The sequence below is a fragment of the Podarcis vaucheri genome (genome assembly GCF_965113315.1).
Source record: "Podarcis vaucheri genome assembly, chromosome: 6".
Taxonomy (NCBI): domain Eukaryota; kingdom Metazoa; phylum Chordata; class Lepidosauria; order Squamata; family Lacertidae; genus Podarcis; species Podarcis vaucheri.
The window spans coordinates 18,044,547-18,064,362 of NC_138764.1; the positions used below are offsets into that span (position 1 = coordinate 18,044,547).

The 19,816-nt window shown below is 44.6% G+C and overlaps 1 protein-coding gene across 3 annotated transcripts in view; it reads left to right on the forward strand.

Moving 5' to 3' along the window:
* Positions 1-19,816, forward strand: part of LOC309533848 (sterol O-acyltransferase 1-like) — a 69,160-nt gene that overhangs the window by 38,930 nt on the left and 10,414 nt on the right. For all 3 annotated transcript variants that reach the window (XM_082225500.1, XM_082225498.1, XM_082225499.1), the window contains exons 6-12: positions 5,427-5,534; positions 6,113-6,395; positions 6,972-7,050; positions 7,594-7,675; positions 8,888-8,933; positions 10,056-10,185; positions 19,038-19,135. In XM_082225500.1, coding sequence (XP_082081626.1) covers positions 5,427-5,534; positions 6,113-6,395; positions 6,972-7,050; positions 7,594-7,675; positions 8,888-8,933; positions 10,056-10,185; positions 19,038-19,135 — 826 coding nt within the window. The remainder of the gene's footprint in view (positions 1-5,426; positions 5,535-6,112; positions 6,396-6,971; positions 7,051-7,593; positions 7,676-8,887; positions 8,934-10,055; positions 10,186-19,037; positions 19,136-19,816) is intronic.

Below are 19,816 nucleotides of genomic sequence, written 5' to 3' on the forward strand. Positions count from 1 at the left end.
AATCCAGTGGTCAGTAGGGTAGTTTTTGCTATTAAGTTAAATGTCAAAAATTCTGTTTGTGTGGTTATGGTAAGTAAAGGTAAAGGGACCCCTGACCATTAGGTCCAGTCGTGACCGACTCTGGGGTTGCGGCGCTCATTTCGCTTTATTGGCCGAGGGAGCCGGCGTACAGCTTCCGGGTCATGTGGCCAGCATGACTAAGCCGCTTCTGGCGAACCAGAGCAGCACACGGAAATCCCGTTTACCTTCCCGCCAGAGCGGTACCTATTTATCTACTTGCACTTTGACGTGCTTTCAAACTGCTAGGTTGGCAGGAGCTGGGACTGAGCAACAGGAGCTCACCCCGTCGTGGGGATTCGAACCGCTGACCTTCTGATCAGCAAGTCCTAGGCTCTGTGGTTTAACCCACAGCACCACCCGAGTCCCTGTGGTTATGGTAGGGCTAAAGAATAAAATACATGAGAGTGTGTTTATCATCAAAATGTTTATGTATTCGGCTAGGAAGAACAGTGCAAACGGTCCTGCTGCATATTTGACATTAAACCCTGAGACAAGTTCAGATTCCCCCTCAGTTAAATCAAATGGTGCGTGATTTGTTTCTGCTAGGGTTGATACGAATCATATTATTGCGAGGGGTTATGTGGGTAAGATTAGTCAAATGTGTTTTTGCGTAATGATAAGGGTGTGTATTGAGAAGGTGACAGTCAGTCTAATAATTGAAAGTGGAATAATGCCCAGGGTAACTTCATATGAGATTGTTTGTGCAATGGCTCGTAGCGCCCCTATTAGGGCATATTTTGAGTTAGATGCTCATCTGGACCATAAGATTGTATAGACTATTATGCTTAAGAGGGCAAGAAGAAATAGAAGGCCTATGTTTATGTCTGCTAGGGGGTGTGGTATTGGTACTGGAGTTCATATTATGAGGGCTAGTAAAAGGGCTAAAGTTGGTGCCAGGATAAATAATATAGGAGATGTATATGTTGGGTGAATGGGCTCTTTAATAAATAGTTTTACTCCATCAGCAATTGGTTGTAAAATGCGAAAGACCTACTATATTTGGACCTTTTCAGAGTTGCATAGAGCCTAAAATTTTGTGTTCAAGTAGCATTAGAAATGCTACAGCAATGAGAATGGGAATGATGTATGTAACAGGATTAATTATGTCATAATAATAATAATAATAATAATAATAATAATAATAATTTTTATTTATACCCCGCCCTCCCCAGCCAAGGCCGGGCTCAGATCAGCTTACAAGCAATAATAGAAACAAGTTGAATGATTACAACTTAAAAACACACTTAAACACAACTTAAAAATACAACATTAAAATATTGAAACATTAAAATATTAAAATGTAGCCTCATTGCAGGAGGAGAAGGAAAGGGGGGGGGGAAGAGAGTGAGGGAATCAAATTGGCTCCAAGCCAAAGGCCAGGTGGAACAATTCTGTCTTACACGCCCTGCGGAAAGAAATCAGATCCCGCAGGGCCCTGGTCTCATGAGGCAGAGCGTTCCACCAGGCCGGGGCCAGTGTTGAAAAGGCCCTGGCTATGGTTGAAGCCAATCTAACTTCCTTAGGGCCCAGGACCACTAGGGTGTTGCTATTTATGGACCTTAAGGTCCTCCGTGGGGCATACCGGGAGAGGTGGTCCCATAGGTATGAGGGTCCTAGGCCGTGAAGGGCTTTAAAAGTCAGAAGCAGCACCTTAAATCTGACCCTATACTCCCCTGGGAGCCAGTGCAATTGGTAAAGCACTGGGTGAATATGCTCCCATGGCAGAGACCCCGTGAGGAGCCTCGCTGCAGCATTCTGCACCCTCTGGAGTTTCTGGGGCAGCTTCAAGGGCAGCCCCGCGTAGAGCGAATTACAGTAGTCAAGCCTGGAGGTGACCGTTGCATGGATCACTGTGGCCAGGTCGGGGCAGGAAAGGTAGGGGACCCACTGCTTAATGTGGCGAAGGTGGAAAAATGTCGCCTTAGCTGTTGCTGTAACTTGCGCCTCCATGGAAAGGGAGGCGTCAAGGATTACACCCAAACTCTTAATGGAAGGCAATGGCACTAATTGGGATAATGTATATTTAATTTTTCATGGGGTAAATCAATTAATGCACTATATACATAATAGTAAATAGATCATCACCTGTAGTAAGTACAAGTAAAGCGGCAGGTGTAGAAGGAGGCAAAAAAGCCGCATAAAGCAGCATGATGGCGATGGTGGCGGATAATTTTATAGAGGTTAGCATAGTAGTTGGAGTTGGTTTTGTTGGTAAAATAGTGGCTATGAGGATTAGGCGTGTTAGAAGGCTTCCAATCGCAAGACGAATAAGGGGGTTAGTAAGGGTCAGGGGTGTTTCATTTATAATGGATGTTGTTGTTTGTGGTGTATTTAATTGGACGTAAAAAGTTATTCGTAAGGTGTAGGTTGCGGTTAGTATTGTTGCAAAAAGTGTAAGTATAAGGGCTCAGGCATTTAGGTGGGAGTTATTTATGGTTTCAATAATTGTATCTTTTGAATAGAAGCCCAATAAAAAGGGAGTTCCTGTAAGGGCAAGATTTCTGATGGTTAAACAGGTAGCTGTCGCTGGTAATATTTTTTGTACGCCCCCTATTTTTCAGATGTCTTTAAGTTGTGACTAATTGCGCCGGAGTATAACAATAGTATAGCCTTGAAGAAGGCATGGGTTGAGATGTGAAGGAAGGCAAGTTGAGGTTTAGGCCAATAGGTATCAGGCCTAGTTGGCTAGAGGTTGAAAAAGCAATAATTTTTTGTTGTTGTGTTGTGTTAGGGCACATAGGGCTGTGAATAGTATGGTGAGTGTTCCTAGGCAGAGGCAAATAGTTAAGGCTGTCTTGTTGTTTTGTAAGATTGGGTGAAGTCGGATTAAAAGGAACGCGCCAGCTACAACCATAGTGCTGGAGTGCAATAGAGCTGAAAGGGGTGTTGGGTCTTCCATTGCTGCTGGAAGCCATAGGTGTAGTCCGAATTGGGCAGATTTGCCAGCGGAGGTGAGAATTAGGGCGAAGAGGGGTAGGAGAAGCGGGGTTTTTGTTTGAATGGTTATTTCTTGAATATTTCAAGTTGCTAGGTGTGTTGCAAGTCAGGCAAGGGCTAATATAAGTCCAAAATCTCCTACGTGGTTGAAGATAATAGCCTAAAGGGCTGCTGTATTAGCATCAGGGCGGGCAAATCATAATTCCCACACTTTCTCAACCAACGAAAAGTTGAAATATATTATTGGCTGTGACACGTATTAATATGGCTAGTAAAAATACTAAGAGGTATTTGAAGAATCGGGATATGTGGGAGTCTGGTGATATATATCAGTTAGCGAATTCAAGGATAGATCATGTAACAAATAAACTACAGTGGTGCCCCACAAGACAAATGCCTCGCAAAAGACGGAAAACTCGCTAGACGAAAGAGTTTTCCGTTTTGGAGGTGCTTCGCAAAACGAATTTCCTATGGGCTTGCTTCGCAAGACGACAATGTCTTGCGAGTTCCTGCTGGTTTTTTTTCCTCCCCCTGCTTTTTCTAAGCCGCTAAGCCGCTTATCAGCTGATCCGATCAGCAGATAAGCCGCTAAAAGCCACTAAAAGCCGCTAATAGCGCTAATCCGCTAATCCTTCAATGGGCTTGCTTCGCAAGACGAAAAAACCGCTAGACGAAGATCACAGAACGGATTCTTTTCGTCTTGCGAGGCACCACTGTAATTGGGATAAATGTGAGGGGGTACATGTGTAAGACAAGGTTAATATTAATATCTCCATTGGCAATGTTCATGTAAAATTGGTTGTTGAGTCTTCTGTGCCATAGTTTATGAAAATAGCTAGGGGGATTAGGCTGACTTTGAATGCCAATTGTACAGTGGTTTTTGCGTGAAGCATGCCTCATCCTATTATGAAAGGAATTGGGTTTATATTTGTGAGAACAGGGTGTGTTAGGATAAATAGAGCTGTTAGCATGGTTGAGTGTAGGAGGAGGTCGTGCATTTTTACTTTTACTTGGAGTTGCACCAAGATTTTTGGTCCCTAAAACCAATGGATTACTTCTTTCCTATAGAAGTAAGAGGTCTAAGGATTTCATCCTTAGTTATCTGAGTTAGCAGTTCTAATTGTTTATACAGCTCTTGGTAAACAAGAAGGTAGAACCTTCTATCTCAGTCACAGTCTAGTGTTTTTGGTAAACTATATTTACAGGTGAATAATCCTGAAATTAGGGTAGGTTTTAGAATTAGAAGTCCTAGGGGTAGCAAATGTAGAATAAGGATAAGATGTTCTCGAGCATGGGTGGGAGGGAGAAGGCGAAATTGATTTGAAATGGCTCCTTGTTGGGTTATTAAGAATATGTATCGGGAATAAGTGGCAGTAATGAGGGTTTCAACCCTGGTGATGATGATGGTGGGGGATGTTCAGTTAAATAGGGCAGTAATAATTAATAACTCACCAAGTGGGTTGATTGAGGGGGGCATGGCTGTATTGGTTAAGTTAATGAATAATCATCAAGTTGATATTAATGGGAAGGCAAGTTGTATACCTCGTACAAGAAGTAAAGTTTGGGGGTGCGCACGCTCATAATTAGTGTTTGCTAGAGCAAAGAGGGCTGAGGAAGTTAGGCCATGTGCAATTATTAGGGTTATGGCTCCGGTCAAGCCTCATGGTGTTTGTATAATAATAGCAGAGGTTACTAGGCCCATATGACTTAGGGATGAGTAGGCGATGAGAGCCTTCAGGTCTGCTTGTCGTAGGCAAATTGAGCTAGTTATTACAATACCTCATAGGGCTAAAATTATGATCGGGAATATGAGGGTAGGTGGGTAGGGGTTTAATATGGATGAAATACGAATCAGGCCGTATCCTCCTAATTTTAATAAAATTGCGGCTTATACTATTGAACCAGCGATTGGGCTTTTGGAAGTCAAAGATGTGAACCATATACGGGTAATTTGACTAAAAGGCACAGCGATCCCGGTGGGGTGCCATCGCAGCTGCGCCCCCACAAACTGTGTGCCACGCCCCCAGGACACACTCCAGCTACACCCCCACCTGCTCTCCGCGCCCCCCCCCCCGGTGCATGAAGCTCCGCCACTGCCTGCTGGTTGGAAACAGTTCGGGAATCTCTTTCTCCTGTACAGCGGCACTTCTTTCCATACTACCCCCTCTAGAAAGTGGTGAAGGTCTTATATTTGTTGACAGATGAATTTTGCAGAACATATGCAGAGAAATTGCACTGAGAAAGAGTGATCGCATGTTACATTTGAAGGAGAAAAAGCAAATGGCCCAGGGAAGCCATGGCCATATCCTCCGAATCTTCTGACCATATTCCCGTTGCTTTCAGCTCTTAAGTTTAATCACTGGAAGTCCTGGAGTTTGTCCCCACCCCCCGAAATGTTCTAATGTACTTCTTATAATTATTTTCCTCAGTGAGCTATTTGAAGTGAAAGACATCCGGACCCTACATCATGTGTTCCTTGCTTTCTTCATCATGATCATTCTCAGCACCCTCATAGTAGACTCCATTGATGAAGGAAGGTAGGAAAATATTGAAGGGATCAGCTGGAGGTTTGTTTGTTTTTGTTTTGTTTTAGTGTTGGACTTGAGTCATTTCATACCTGAACCAATGAAAATGTATCTGCATGCAAAGTCTTGGAAGATGTGGAGCCCTCCCAGTGCTAACTGAAGGGCTGCAGGCTATGCCACAATAACTACAAGTTTTCCCACATGCGTGTGCTTATCCAAGGCGTCATGGATCTCTGTAGGGGTTGTATCTGTCTGTATCTCTGTGTTTGTTTTCTTGCTTTAGAGTGTTCTGTGCAGTATAAAACCTTAGGGTGTATACTTAAGTTCAGTATTTGTTTCATAAGATTTATACGCTGCCTGATTCTAAAAGGAACCTCAAAGCGGTTTACGAAAGATAAAACAAGAAAATCATGAAAAAAATCACAACCATGCTCTAAAACATGCAAAACTTAGAATACTAAAACAGATTAAAATTACCTCAACTTTCATTATAGAATTCCTTAGCTGTTACTGATTTAACCTGATGGAATATATATTTTAACCCAAGTATATGATTTTAACTTTCTGTGTTGTTTGAATCTCTTTTGAAGGTTGGTGGTGAAGTTTGATCTCCTGGTCTTCGTTTTTGGCAAATCCTCTGTCGTTGCTTCCACTTGGCTTTACATGTTCCTGTCCACCCTGACTGTGCCCTATGGGCTCTTCCTGCTGTGGGCCCAGGGCTACAATGGTTCCTCCCACAAGACAATCCGCTCCGCTTTCTTTGGGGGTCTCCTCATGATCTTCCAAATATTTGCGCTTGGAGTGGTTCCAACTTACATTGTCATTGCCTACCATTTACCACCAGTTTCTGCTGCCATAGTGATCTTTGAGCAGGTGAGTTTCATGTGGAGACCTAGTTTCTTCTGGATGTAGCTCAAGGTCATTTCACAAAGCTTGAATTAGCAAAATGCTGCTTTATGCCAGGATTTGAGTCCTTAGCTAACCTGTAATTTTGTGTACACATTCTACTTTTGCTTCTGCCTGACTTGGGGAAATATTAACGGTGACAAGTTTTCATTTTTTCCAGGAGGTTGAACCTAAGGGTGTTAGAAATGGTCAGATGCAAAAAGAAACTCACCATAATTCTTAAGGTCTAGTAGGTACTTCTGTTTTCAGATATGCTGATGGTTTAAACCACTAATAACTTGCTGCAAACACCCTCTTTTTGAGCACAGTGATGGAGAGAGCAATGCCAGTACAACTGGAAGCATTCTTGGAGGATACCGATTCTCTTGACCTCTTGCATTATGGGTGCAGACCTGGCTTGTGACTGAATCTGCTTTGGTCTCGCCTTCATCAAAAGAGGGGCAGAGGAGCTTTTGATGCTATTGACCATGGTATCCTGCTGGACCATCTCTCACTTAATTGTAAGATGTCAAATACATTTTATCTGTTATTCCACTCCTTTAGGTGCGCCTGCTGATGAAAGGCTACTCTTTCATCAGGGAGAATACTTCTCGAATACTTTCCTTTACACCACAGAAGACAAGTGAGTGACTGTTTCCTTCAATAACTGTACAGCTGTGGTGATGAAGGCACCCTCCCTTCTTCCTGTTCTGAGAGTTGGGTTCTGTGACATGGAGACAATTCAAAGACCTGTTCTAGTTCAGAAGAATGTGTGTATGGGCCTCCCCACGTTTTGCAAGATTACCAATACCATGCAACTTGTCAGTCTTCTAATGCTTATTGGAATAGCATAACATCTTGCAAAGGATATAAGAGAACCCTGGGTTTAGTGGAACAGGGGAAAGTGCTCTGACAATAGGGGGCTCATTTGGGGTGGGAGGGCGTTAAACCTGGGGTGGACTAGAGATGAGGGGCTTGTCACAGACTTGCCTTACTCATTGTAAAAAAAAAAGTAGAATAAGAATGGCATACAAACCTGATAAATTGTATAAATTTATTACTGCTAAACTCAAGCATTAATGAACAGCTTGAGACCCATAGAAAATAGGATGGAACCCTGTGGGTTTATTTTTTACTCTGTGGCATTATCTGGTACTAAACGACTCTCTCCCTTCTGCTTTTTCAGACACCGTCCAAGTTCCTAAAGTTTCCCAGTACCTGTATTTCCTCTTTGCTCCCACCCTTATTTACAGAGATGCCTATCCCCGGTAATGTCAATGTAGTTGCTCCATTGTGACTTGGCAGTTCTTATAGCCATTGTGATGGTGAGGTTGGACAGGATGCATGCTTCATAATGGAGGGCATAACACACGGGTTGGGGACCTCAGGCCCAGGGGGCAGGTGCAGTCCTCTGCAGTGGTATGGCATGGTGGGGTCACAGTCACAGTTGCCCTGAGCGCAAAATTGTTATGGATGCAAAAGTTTAACACTCGGGGCAGCCTCAATATAACTGCACATTCTGTCGCTGGGGTCCACTGAAAACAGCTTCTCCATGCGAACCAGGAGTGACCTCTCCAGACCATAGAACGGCTCTTCTTATGTCTCCTGGGTGATGCGGATAGTATTAGGCAGTTGAATGTGTTTCCCTCCCTCCCACCCAACCTCTCCGCACAGCCCCAGGCAACCCACGCTACACCACTGGCCTTTGAGCCTCTCCATCTATTGCACTACCCACTTTTGCCTCTGACCCTACCCACTGCTGGGTCTCTAATTTAACTCATGGTCCTGAATTTCAGTGGGTCTTCTCTGAGTAAAGGTTAGTTGAAGACAACCATTTGTTTCTCTGAATTTTCCCAGAGCAGGCCTAGTAGGATCCAAAATGCATTGGTTCAATGCATATCTCTTTTGAGCACACTAGTACTTTTTGCTTCTGGTTCCAATGACAGGTGCTGAGTCTGACCATCTTGGCTTTAAGATATTCTACACTTCATGGGTTTTGATGGGTTTTTTATATATAAGGTTCTAGAGTTCCTTTGTAGAAGTTGCTGTGTTATACAGTACGGGGTTGTCTTTCTATTTTCCATGGTATTCCACATTCTCCAATCTGTATATCCTATTGCCCTCAACTACTCCTTTCCTTCTTTATGCAAAATAACGAACTGTTAAAAAAATAATAGTGCAGCTGCACATTTAGTAAAGCATGCCATTTGAGCAAAATCATAACCAGCAAACAGACTTTCTTACTTTAAATATTTGCTGTTCTGGAATAGAAATTGGATTGTGTTTACTGCAGACTACATCAACTCTGCTATTATTATTTCTTTTGCACTTATTAGTTGCTTTTATTATGGAAAGTAACTCAAAGAGATTTGCTGTCTAGCAGTTGTTTGTAAAATTCTCACAAATTAGGTTTCAGTTGATGCCAAGCAAGCTCTTGTCTTGATTTAGGTGTAATGACTGTGATTTCCTTTTCTTTTCAGAACTCCTACAATAAGATGGAGCTATGTAGCTACCATGTTTGCACAGGTTAGATATTTCTGTTCCTTTGGGGATTTCTGTGTTTCTGCAGATAATTACATAGCCTTGAAAGCTGATAAAAGAGTTACTGGTTCATAAAAATATGTACTAGCCTACTGGAGTGCACAAGCCTGTATTACTTATTTTTATTTTGGCATTAAAAAAATAGACACAATGCTTTCTGAAGCTTCCATGCCTGTTCACCTGGAATTGCATCCTATTCCCTTAGATTTGGATCGCTAAATGAATAATTACCCCTAAACTAATGACAAACACACCTTCCCATTGTAAGATAAATAAAACAGTTTCACTTCTCAGGATACAATAGTACTAAATGACAAGCCTTCCTAAACCGCCTTTTAACCGATGCCTGTGTGCTAGTCCTCTTATCATCTGTAAACATTTTCCAGAGTTTAGGAAATTATGAACAGTGCAGCATCTGTATACTGTATTTTTATTTTGCTGAGTGGAGCAGATCAACTAATTTCAAGCATGGTCATATTTCTCAAATGGAGATGTAGTCCTTTCCTGGGCTGGGCTAGCCGTGCAGTGTCACATATCCTAAAAGTTCAAAGGACAATCTTGGATAAAAAGATAGTCTGTTAATCAGTCTCTGCTCGTGGGACCTGCTCCTTGCAGGACAATGAAACCGCTCCCACGGCAGCTGCTGTTGGTAAATCAGGTGTTCCACCTGGGCCCCTCCACATATACACATGCCAGCAGCGCACCTACCCAGGCCTCCCAACTGCTGGCATGGTGAGTCTGCACATGGTGGAGCCCACGTGGAATGCCGTTTATCTGAAAGAAGCACGGACTGTCGTAGTGGCACTGAAACGATTGGTCAGCTGTTGCCTACGGCTGCATACACACCAGACATTTAAAGCACATGGCTCCCCCCACAAAGAATCTTGGGAACTGCAGTTTATTAAGGGTGCTGGGAATTAGAGCTCGGGGAGGTTGGGGTTAAAGTGCATGTCTGAGGATTCTTTGGGGAATGTCATGTGCGTTAAATGTATGATCTTTACTCAGCTTAGATCTGTACACATTGGTAACTGGGATCAGCTTTCTCTCTTACGGATTCCTCCTGTGCTACTTTTATAATCAAGGGCTTTTGTTTTTACTCCTGTCTAGGCCCTTGCGTCACTCTTCTATTTGCACTATATAAGTGAAATATACATCTTTCCTGCATTTCGGAAATACGGTGGAGAGCACTTTAATGTACGAGGGCTGGCCCTTTGCATCTTGCACACCATGCTTCCAAGTGAGTGCTTTTGCGTATCACCCCGGCCCCTTTTAATTCTGGAATTTTTCTAAGCAACAAATAAATAATCAGATACAGTGGTGATATTGGCAACAACTGGCAGTGTATGGCCTGTTGGATATATGATCTTAGCTTTGTGGTTCCCCGACTTGTAGGGTTCCTGAAAACCTGTTCCTGGGGCAATAGCTTAGGCTGAGCATGAATCTCACTGTTCTGAGAGAGAACATGAGAAGTTGCCTTACACTGATCAGACCACTGGCCCATCTAGCTCAGGGTCGTCCACACTGACCAGGAGTGGATCTCCAGGGTTTCCAGACAGGGAACATTTCCTGGCTGTACCTGGAGATGCTGCAGATTGACCTTTTGCATGCGCTCATTACCACTGAGCTACTGCTCTTCTCTCTGAACACCTTTTGCAGTACAGTGGTGCCCCGCAAGACGAATGCCTCGCAAGACGGAAAACTCGCTAGATGAAAGAGTTTTCCGTTTTGGAGGTGCTTCGCAAAACGAATTTCCTATGGGCTTGCTTCGCAAGACGACAATGTCTTGCGAGTTCCTGCTGGCTTTTTTCCCTTCCCCCCCTTTTTCTAAGCCGCTAAGCCGCTTATCAGCTGATCCGATCAGCAGAGAAGCCGCTGAAAGCCGCTAATAGCACTAATAGTGCTAATCCGCTAATCCGTCAATGGGCTTGCTTTGCAAGACAAAAAAAACGCTAGACGAAGAGAATCACAGAACGGATTCTTTTCGTCTTGCGAGGCACCACTGTATGTTCCTTAATAACAGCAGTCCTGGTAGACTGGAGAAGGTGCGATCCTGCTTCATCCAACACTGCTTTTTAGTCTTGTGTTGGGGATGCAAGCAGTTGTTAGTTTCTGGACTCAGTTCAAAGTGCTGGTTTTGACCTATAAATCCTCATGTGGCTCAGGACCCCAACACCAGAAGGGCTTCCTCTCTCCTGTTGAACCAGCCTGGTCACTTTTGCATAAATATCTTAGGGAGGAGTGGAGGGTGGAACATGGAAACGGACCCTTTTAGCGGTGGCTCTCTGCTTGTAGAATGCGGTCCCCAGGGAAGAGTGCCTGGCTCCATCATTGTCTGTTTTAGATGCCAGTAAAAAACAGACAATGGTTCCTAATGGGAGGGTAATCAGTTATTTACATGGTCATTGTCAAGCAAGGGGCCAAAATCACTCCCCAGGTTCGTCCCAGGCAGGGCATTAAATTAGAAATTCAACCAAGGATTCCAGCAAGACAGTACCCTTTTATTAACTTTACCGCAGTCAAGGACAGTCCCCTAAAATGGTGGGTACTGTACTGATCCTGTACTGTACAGGTTTCAAGACACTTTTATATTCTTTCACATACAGTTTACATCATGCTAAATATATAATGAATTCTACGTTGTCCATTATGCATTAGCGATGACATGACATCCTCATGGTCTGGTCATGACCTCCATGCTCTGGTCAAGACCCCCTTACAAGTCACCACTAGTACAACAAACTAACCTCAGATCAGAACAGCCAAGTCAAACAATAAACAGATGACACAAAAGTAAATCTTTAACTCAAACAGCAGATTCTTTATCCTTGGTTCTAGTCTATATAGTCTGATATTGGTAAAGGACTTTATATACCTTCTATTTATATATGCAGGTATATAAAGGTTCAAGCTAACTAATACTTTACCAAGTATGACTAAAGCAACAGAATTATCTAAAACATTAACAATTTTTAAAATAATACTTTTATTAAATTTCTGAACATTTTACACATAACATTCCAATGCATTTTTAAAAAGGGATCTATTTTCTGTTCTTGACTTCTCAACCCATTTTCTGTGATGTTTTCCTTATCCCCCCCTTTGCTACAGCCTATGTCACTCATTTATCATAATCATAACACAATCGTCTCTAATTTTTTCTGTTGCTCTTAGCTGAAAACCTAGTAGTGTTTCTTCAAAAAATCCAAAAAGGGCTTCCATTCTTCAAAAAAGTAATCATCATTAAATTCTCTTATTATAGCTGTTAGCTTTGCTAATTCAACATAGGTCCATTACATTACACTGGGCAACAATTTTTTACTTTTTGAATGTTGTCAAGACTGATTTAGGGTATTTTTGCATTGCTGAATCAGGAAATGGCATCCGTTTCTCTCCATCAGGTCAGCTTTACTGTAAACCGAATGGTGGGCATTGATAAAGGTAAATACACGTAAAGTGCATGTTGCTGCACCATTTTTCAAACTTCAGGGCTTGAACTTCCGTTTCTTGGAACTCCTGGAATGCTCAGTGGCAGGGAGGTCTCTCTTCAGAGTCCAACAGTAGTCAGCCATCATGACTGCGTCCCAGCGACCCTGATACCTGGTCTCCATCTCTTTCATGTCCTGATGGAATCTCTCCCCCTGCTCGTCACTCATTGAACCCAGGTTCTCAGGAAACCAGTCCATATGTGAAAATAGGTAGTGCATCTTGACGCTCATGTTGCAGCCCAGGTTTCTGAAAGCAGTCAGCATGTTGTTGCCAAGTTCTGCGTAGTTTCTGGCCTTATTGTTGCCAAGAAAGTTCTTCACTACCAGAACAAATGCCTTCCACGCTTCCAGTTCCACTTCGTTTATTGAGTTTCCGAACTCTGGATCTCTGATGAGCTGACGGATCTGAGGACCGTCAAAGATGCCAGCTTTCAACTTCTCCATGGTCAATCCTGGAAAAGCCTGGCACAAGTAAGTGAAGCAGTCACCATCCTTGTCCAGAGCCTTGGTGAACTGCTTGATTAAGCCGAGCTTGATGTGCAGCGGTGGGAAGAGTATTCTGTCTCTGTCCACCAGAGGGTCATTGATGACGTTCCTTTCTTTGCAAGGCACCAATTCCTCCCGCACAGGCCAGTCCTTCTTCATGTAATGCTGAGCACGGTCCCTACTATCCCACATGCACAGAAAACATGGGTACTTGGTGAAGCCAGACTGTTGTCCCAACAAAAAGTTCACCATCTTCAGGTCAACACAAATAAACTACTTATGCTGATCATAACCAATTTTCTCCAGCACATACTTCACTGCTTCATAGTTCTCCTTCAGTGTACTCGAGTGAGCCAGGGGTATAGAGACAAACTGGTTGCCGTTGTGTAGCAGAACACATTTCAGTGATCGCTTGCTGCTGTCAATGAACAGTCTCCAATCTTTGGGTTCGTACTGTGGCACTCCAAGCTTGAGCAGAAGCTGCGCAATATCTGCACAGTACACCAAGTCCTTCTCTTCCGAGAAAAAACGGAGGTACTCTTGATGCCTGTTGCGGAAGAAGCTGATGCGAGCACTGTCAGAGAGGAGTTTTTTTCCCCTTCAATCTGGATGCCAACAGTTCGGCAGAGTCCTTTGACAAGCTGAGGTCGCGAACTAGATCATTCAACTCCTTTTGGGAAAATGGATGTGGATTATCATCTTCAAGAACCACTTCTTCTTCATGTCCTTCAACACTGGAGGCATCTTCATCACTAATGTCAGGAAGTTCTCCGAAGATAGGCACTGGAATTCATCACAATGAGCTACAGGACAACGTGCTGATTGAAGATCACGATTAACTTAGTTTTGATCCCCCAACTTTAAGCTTTGCCGCACCAATTTATGGAAGATTTTGAGGTTTTATGACTTCAAACTGATCCCTTTCGACATAATCACCCAGAACTATCAGACCTGAATACTTCTTGTCATTAAAATAATCATTTCCAATCAAAACAATTATTCGACATGGCATTTTACCCCCACCAACTTCTTCTAAAATGCTCCACACAAGCGTACATGTGAACAAAAACGTAAAAAAAGACATGTGGCCATAGCTCAAAAACTTGACCTGATTGAGCAAAACCAATGTGATTTTTGGATTCAGCACATCAGATTCATCCTAAATCAACTGAAAAAACGCAGACAACAAATTTGTTGTTGACCAGTGTTATCCATTCCTCTTTAGTAAGGACTTCTTTATCTTTCCATTTCTGAGCATAACGAATCCTAGCTGCTGTAGTTACATACATAAACAACTTAACCATCCTTAACCTGGCCCAGGGGGCGTGGCCCAGGCCCTTTCTCCCAGCTATAAAGGGACTCCTGCTGCGGGGAGGCCTCGGACCATCGGCTGAGTGAGGACTGCAGGGCCTGCTCCCTTCCAAGACCTTCTCCAACTGGCCCAGGGGGCGTGGCCCAGGCCCTTATTTGGAACAAACTTTTGGGGAAGCTGGGAAGTGTTCTGCAATTGCTTCCCTGTTCCAATGTGTTTTAAAATGTCCTCAAGCAGTCGGTGGCAATTTAAATTTGTATTTCTTTTTCCCCCCTTTTTTCTCTTGTTGGGGGTGGGTGGGTGTAATGGATATTTGGTTGGGGATTAATTTTAGTATAATTGTTCTGTTTTAGCTTTCTGTTGTTTTATTGGTTCTGTATAGTTTGTGTTTTGTTTTTAAGGGGCGGGATCAGGGCTGCCTGGGAGTGAGGCCCCAGCCAACACGATGGCTGGGACAAGTTCCACGGGGGGGGGGGGGAGCACTGGGACATCCGATCTCGGTGATCATGGGCAGGAGGTGGAGTTACGCTAAGACCAGACCATGTCATTACCGAGGAGGCAGGTTTAGTCGTTGTTTGAAGACTATCCCTGCCTCCGGGTCTGGCCTTGACCGGATGGATACTGGAATCAACAGGGGAAACCCACATAACCTGAAGGTGTTGCTGTGTAATGCCAGGTCAATGATGAATAAAACCACTGCCATCCACGACCTGATTGTGGATGGAGGATTTGACCTGGCATGTGTAACAGAGACTTGGTTGGATGAAGCAGATGGGCCTGTTCTTGCCGCTGCTTGTCCGCCAGGTTTCTCTTACGCACAGCAACCCAGGTCATGTGGGCGGGGAGGGGGGTTGCAGTGATTTTTAGGAAGTCATTAGTTTGCACCAGGCGTCCTACTGGGAAGACCCAGTTTTCTGAGTGTATGTTCTGGAAGTTGGGCTATAGGGGCAGTACAGGATTCCTTTTGGTGTACCGACCTCCCCGCTGCACCAAGGATTCCCTGTCCGAGCTGCTTCAGGTCGTGGCGGATGTTCTCCTGGAGACACCTAGTTTGGTTGTCCTAGGGGATTTTTACATCCACGCCGACACGACCTTACAAGGGGCCGCTTGGGACTTCGTGGAAAGCATGGCCTCCATGGGGCTGTCCCTGAATAAGTTGGGCCCAACTCATAGTCATGGACATGCCTTAGACCTGGTATTCACCTCTAGTGACGTGGGTGATCTGACACTAAGTAAAAGTGAAACCAAAGAAGTGCCATGGTCAGATCACTACCTGGTGCAATTTGACTTCTCCGCGACCCTTCCCCTCTGCAGGGAGGTGGGACCAATTCGGATGGTCCGCCCCCGCCACTTAATGGATCCAAATGGTTTCCAGAGAGTGCTAGGGGATGCTTTATCCCATGTTGATGGCCTTTCAGCTGATTCCCTGGTGGCCCACTGGAATGCGGAGTTAACCAGGGCTATCGACTGTCTGGCTCCGAAGCGCCCTCTCCGATTGCATGGAGCCCGGACAGCCCCATGGCTTTCCCTGGAGCTGAGGGCGATGAAACAATCGCTGAGACGGCTAGAGCGCCAGTGGCAGAAAACTCACTCTGAATCTGACCGGACACAGGTTAGAGCTCAACGTCGAGCCTACCAAGTGGCGATAGCGACGGCGAAGAAGACTTTCTTCACTGCCTCTATTGCATCTGCAGAAAATAGTAGCAGGAGACTCTTTCAGGTGGTCCGCAATTTAACGGAACCACCTTTACCACCGGGGCCTTGTAAAGACCCCAAGATCTCCTGCAACGATTTTGCAAAGTTTTTCGCAGATAAAATCACTCATATTCGGAAGGAGCTAGACACCACTGTGAGAGCAGGGCTGGGGCGGGAGAGTGCTGGAGCTCTGTCTGGTCAAGTTGCATGGAATCAATTTCAATCCGTTACCCCCCGAGGATGTGGACAGGCTGCTTGGACGCGTGAAACCAACCACCTGTCTCCTTGATCCTTGCCCATCCTGGCTAATAAAAGCAAGCCGGGAAGGGCTGAGCGATGGGCTCTGCGGGGTGGTGAATGCTTCCCTCTGTGAGGGAACATTCCCAGATCTGCTGAAAGAGGCGGTCATTAAACCGCTTCTTAAAAAACCATCTTTAGACCCAGCCAGTATGGCCAACTATCGCCCAGTCTCAAATCTTCCATTCTTGGGCAAGGTGATTGAGCGTATGGTTGCTGAACAACTCCAGGCACGCCTGGAGGATGCGGACCATTTGGATCCCTTCCAATCGGGGTTCAGGCCTCATCATGGGACTGAAACCGCCTTGGTCGCACTGGTTGATGATCTCCGGCGAGCTAGGGACAAAGGTGAGAGTTGTTTCCTGATTCTGCTGGATCTCTCACCATAACATCCTTCTGGACCGTCTAGAGGGGTTGGGAGCTGGGGGCACTGTTATACAGTGGTTTCGCTCCTTCCTCCTGGGTCGTGTTCAGAAAGTGGTGTTGGGGGATGAGTGTTCAGACCCTTGAGCCCTCACTTGTGGGGTGCCTCAGGGTTCCGTCCTCTCCCCCATGCTTTTTAACATCTATATGAAGCCGCTGGGAGAGATCATCAGGGGATTTGGACTGGGTGTCCATCAATATGCAGATGATACCCAGCTCTACCTCTCTTTCAAATCAGAACCAGTGAAGGCGGTGAAGGTCCTGTGTGAGTGCCTGGAGGCGGTTGGAGGATGGATGGCGGCTAATGGATTGAAGTTGAATCCTGACAAGACAGAAGTACTGTTTTGGGTGGACAGGGGGCGGGCTGGTGTGGAGGACTCCCTGGTCCTGAATGGGGTAACTGTGCCCCTGAAGGACCAGGTGCGTAGCCTGGGAGTCATTTTGGACTCACAGCTGTCCATGGAGGCGCAGGTTAATTCTGTATCCAGGGCAGCTGTCTACCAACTCCACCTGGTACGCAGGCTGAGACCCTACCTGCCCGTGGACTGTCTCGCCAGAGTGGTGCATGCTCTAGTTATCTCCCGCTTGGACTACTGCAATGCGCTCTACGTGGGGCTACCTTTGAAGGTGACTCGGAAACTACAGCTAATCCAGATTGCGGCAGCTAGACTGGTGACTGGGGGCAGCCGCCGAGACCACATAACACCGGTCTTGAAAGACCTACATTGGCTCCCAGTACGTTTCCGAGCACAATTCAAAGTGCTGGTGTTGACCTTTAGAGCCCTAAACGGCCTCGGCCCAATATACCTGAAGGAGCGTCTCCACCCCCATCGTTCTGCCCGGACGCTGAGGTCCAGCGCCGAGGGCCTTCTGGTGGTTCCCTCATTGTGAGAAACAAAGCTACAGGGAACCAGGCAGAGGGCCTTTTCGGTAGTGGCACCCGCCCTGTGGAACGCCCTCCCATCAGATGTCAAAATGATAAACAACTACCTGACATTCAGAAGACATCTTAAGGCAGCCCTGTTCAGGGAAGTTTTTAATGTATGATATTTTAGTGTTTTTTTGGTTTCTATGGAAGCTGCCCAGAGTGGCTGGGGAAACCCAGCCAGATGGGCGGGGTACAAATAATAAATTATTATTATTATTATTATTATTATTATTATTATTATTAGGATTTCTAACCATATAATCCCTAGCAGAAAGGCTCCAGTTTTGTTTGCTTGTTTGTTTTTGGTAAACTCATTTTTTATCTTTTAAATTCCTCATGGAGTCCCCCCCCCCCGAGAGATGGGAAAGTCTGCTTGCTCAGTTCGTGGCCTGAAAACAGAAGCACAACATTATACGTCTTCTATTTATATACCGTATTTTTTTGCTCTATAAGACTCACTTTTTCCATCCTAAAAAGTAAGGAGAAATGTGTGTGTGCGTCTTATGGAGCGAATGCAGGCTGCGCAGCTATCCCAGCAGCCAGAACAGCAAGAGGGATTGCTGCTTTCACTGCGCAGCGATCCCTCTTGCTGTTCTGGCTTCTGAAATTCAGAATATATTTTTTCTTGTTTTCCTCCTCCAAAAACTAGTTGTGTCTTGTTGTCTGGTGCGTCTTATAGAGCGAAAAATATGGTATATAAAGGTTCAAGCTAACTAATACCTTAGCAAATATGACCAAAGCAACTAAAATGCATAGCTTTACATTTACACATTAACAATCTTTAATGATCTTTATTGCTAAGCCCATTTCTTATCCTTGCTAGCTTATTTGCTGCCATTTGCACCTCACAGAGCTTTTGCAGTACAGTATATGTGGCATATACGCGGGTGGCGCTGTGGGTAAAACCTCAGTGCCTAGGACTTGCTGATCGTAAGGTCGGCGGTTCGAATCCCCGCGGCCGGGTGAGCTCCCATCTTCGGTCCCAGCTCCTGCCAACCTAGCAGTTCGAAAGCACCCTTAAGTGCAAGTAGATAAATAGGTACCGCTTTATAGCGGGAAGGGAAACAGCGTTTCCGTGTGCTGCGCTGGTGCTGGCTCGCCAGATGCAGCTTCGTCACGCTGGCCACGTGACCCGGAAGTGTTTTCGGACGGCGCCGGCTCCCGGCCTCTTAAGCGAGATGAGCACGCAACCCCAGAGTCGGACACGACTGGCCCGTACGGGCAGGGGTACCTTTATATGTGGCATAAGATCAACAAACCTTTGCCCAACACTATTAGCAAATGGTCAAGAGCAAACATCCTCAGATATTGTCCTAAGCAAGGTCAATCAATACTTTCATTGCTTCTATTTCAAGTGTTTACTATTCTAGAGCCAATACAGAGGGGGGAGGGCAAGCCATTTTCCCCTCCACATGATTGAAATAAATTTGCCTGAAATACATGTTTTCTTCATTGCTCCACAGATTTATTGTCGACATTAATCTTATTTTTTTTACTCCTTCACTGCTGGCTGAATGCTTTTGCCGAGATGCTGCGCTTTGCTGACAGAATGTTCTACAAGGTAATTGATGTGCAAGGCTCATGATATCTCTCTCTCTCACTCACACATGCACAAAACACAACACGCAAAGAAGTATTTGCTATCAGTTTTAGTGTACCTTGGTTCGTGGAACCCTCCTTTTGCTAGAAATGTCAAGAGAGAGAGAGAGTCATTTTGCCATTGATGAGGTTTCTCCTGCCTAGAGAGGCCGATCAGATACCATCAGTTTTCTGGACAACCTGTTAATACATTCCTTTACCTCTGGTTAAAAAGGGAGCCTGTGCCTTTTTTTCTGTTGACATTCCTGATTCAAAAGCATTTGTTGCTATGTGTTGTGTTACTGGGCTTTTTGGATAGAATTTTAACCTTGCTGTGACTTTTAAACATGTAAATAGTTTTGGGTATGGCGTCATGGAAGAAAAGTATGTCCACTCTATAAATTATTTAGCAGAACTCACCTGCAGCCTTCTTTTAGTGTTGGCATATACTGGCGCCTTTATTTTATTTTTTTATATAAAGATTTTATTGATTTTCACAAAATTATAAACAAAACAAATAAACATGGATCATAATCTTATTAAAATTACACTTATTAACATTGTTAATTGTTTTAAAATTAAACATATTGATTCATCACTTAACTTACATGAAATCCTAAGCCAATTAAATATCTGCAAGCTATTTCTAATGAATTTAAACATT